The 2,506-nt window shown below is 49.4% G+C and overlaps 1 protein-coding gene across 1 annotated transcript; it reads left to right on the top strand.

Moving 5' to 3' along the window:
* Positions 1 to 955: 955 nt before the first annotated feature.
* On the top strand, positions 956 to 1,604 carry LOC123066355 (uncharacterized). Its single transcript, XM_044489449.1, has 2 exons — positions 956 to 1,108; positions 1,197 to 1,604. Exons 1-2 carry the CDS (start codon positions 985 to 987, stop codon positions 1,394 to 1,396), a joined length of 324 nt encoding a protein of 107 aa, XP_044345384.1. The 5' UTR covers positions 956 to 984; the 3' UTR covers positions 1,397 to 1,604.
* Positions 1,605 to 2,506: the final 902 nt, after the last annotated feature.

Genomic DNA, 2,506 nt, shown 5'->3' with positions numbered 1-2,506 from the left:
ACTCGCCACTAAAGTGCCATCACGTGGCACGAACCAGGGCCGGGTGCGGGGAGCCAGTGCCACCACGTGGCACGAGCCAGGGCCACGTGGCACCACTAAACTTAAGTCACCATGTACTGCCGCCCCTTCTTTCAATGCTTAAGTCACAATTGCGAACAAGATTTCCATGCTTCGACAGTCATACACGTCCACAACCCTAACGTGGGCATCACGCAAACCGGGCATAAAACGTATATGAAGAGCAGGCCAGGACACGCCCGCTGGCATCAACAAGGTCACCGATGCCGCCAAGAGCCCATGCAAGGGGCCAAGAATCTAATTGACCGACGATGCGAATAAAGAACAAGGTACTTTTCTTGGATGCCACGCGCCACCTCTTTTCTTTCCCCTCCCTTTGCAGCACACACAAAATGTGCAGGACGCCAAAGATGGAGACAGATTGCCCAATATGGCAGACGCGCCCGCCTAGATAGATATAGATATAGATTAGGTATAGATAAATAACGATACGTAAATAAATAGACAGGTGGAATAAGTAAAGGATAGAATAGATATAGATAGATGGACGGACGGATGGAAAGACACAGATAGATGCTACCCACACTATCCCACAAACATATATCTCGTACCTATAAGATGAATGCTCGGGATACATCATACAAAGTTTGACCATCCCAAACATCATACACGTCTTTGTAGTCTGCACGAAACAAGAAATGGACATGTACATATATCCTAAAGAAATGATGTACTCCATAAGCCATAGATATCTTATGAAATAAATTTGGCTATGACTAGGTGTGATTTGAGAAAGCTAATGTTGTAGCCATAAGGAAATTATTAGATAATCGAGAAGAGCTATATGGTGGCATAAATCCAACGCATTATTGCACCTCTGAACCCCTATAATATACATGAATCACATCTTGGCTATATATATGCGGATATTGGAAGGGGGAAGGAGCAACCAAACAAAGCATAGTCATGGCCATGGGAGCGTGGTGGGCCATGAAGAAGAGCTTACTAGTGAAGCTGAGTGTGTATCTGCTGATCATCGCCATGGCTAACTGCGCTCGGGATATCCCTGACTCCGTTGCCAAGAACACTCGTACGTGATAATTTCTTTCCTTTTTCCATTCTTTCTCTCGGTCGACCGTATTTCTTGGCTAATCGTGGCAACCGGTCATGGGGTGCAGCCGTATACACCTGCGACGACATCAGCGAGACGTGGCGCGGGGGGCTGTGCGCCAAGCACGGCACCTGTAACAAGCCGTGCCAGGCGGAAGGGTACGACTCGGGCTTCTGCGCCCCCTTCCCCTTCTTGACCTACTGCTGCTGCAAAAAGAACTGCCCCGAGGCTCTGCAGCCACGCAGGAGAAGCTTTCTGTGCGGATAATAGTCTACCTTATTAACTACATCCTTTGTTCTAAAATACTTGACTTTCATTTGTCTAAAAATAGATGTACCTATATACTAAAATATGTTTAGATACATCTATATTTTGATAAATAGAAGGCATGTATTGTAAAACGGAGGGAGTATGAGTGTATATGCCATGTACTCGTGGATAAGGTTGGTAAAATAAATAAATCCCATTTCGATCGTGTCGTGCCTGCCTATTGATGGCAAAAAGAACCGTTCTTGTAATTTGTTGGAACTGCTAGCTATTTCTCAGTGACCAACAACTGTCCACCAAGTTGCATACACAAGGCCAGTTCATCGTAATCTAGTGGATAAGGTAATCGGTACTGCACCCCAATAATTCTAGCCCGCGGGAGGGCTCCTTTTTAGGTGTTTTTATTAGTTATGTTAAAACATCTACAACAGGACTTGGTAAATCCGGCCACTGAAACGCCCGGTCGCATCCGCGGACAGTGACCGGGCGCGCCTCAAATTAGCGATTTTGCATCCGTCTCACTCATATTTCATCCCCTAAATTCATACAAGGCATGCAAAAGGAATCATACGTACTACATCGACGTACTACCCTAGCTACTCTTCTTCGTCGGAGTTGTCCACGACGACGATGAGGGGCGCCGACTGGATGGGCGGGTAGGAGGGCTCTGGCTCATCCTCCTCCTGCTCGACCTCATCCATGTAGGCGAACATCTCCGCCTCCTACGCGGCGTCTTGACTCCGCAACCGACTCCGACCGGAGGGAATTGAGGATGGCATGTTGCTCCGCCTACAGATCCCCGTCGCCAGCGTCCCCCACGTCCTCCTCCTCCTCCTCCTCCTCCTCCTTCTCCAACTCCTCCCCCGGATCAACTGCATCCAGAGGTAGCCCCACGGCGATTCCGGGCTTCGCGCCTAGCCCAGATCTGCTCAAGGAGCTCGAGCCCGTGCTCCGGCGTCAGAAAGGGATCGCTCCTCACCTGGCGGCGTGGGGGCATGGCTACTAGGCTGATGGGTGGAGTGGAAAGTGGCGGCGGCAGCGGAAAGGAGGGGGGAAATGTGGATCAATGGTAGGGTATCGATGTCGCCGGTCGACTTAACTAGCCGGGCA

Source organism: Triticum aestivum, chromosome 3B, assembly GCF_018294505.1.
Source record: "Triticum aestivum cultivar Chinese Spring chromosome 3B, IWGSC CS RefSeq v2.1, whole genome shotgun sequence".
Lineage (NCBI taxonomy): Eukaryota > Viridiplantae > Streptophyta > Magnoliopsida > Poales > Poaceae > Triticum > Triticum aestivum.
Note: the sequence above shows the minus strand (reverse complement) of the source record. Positions and strands in the feature narration are given on the sequence as shown.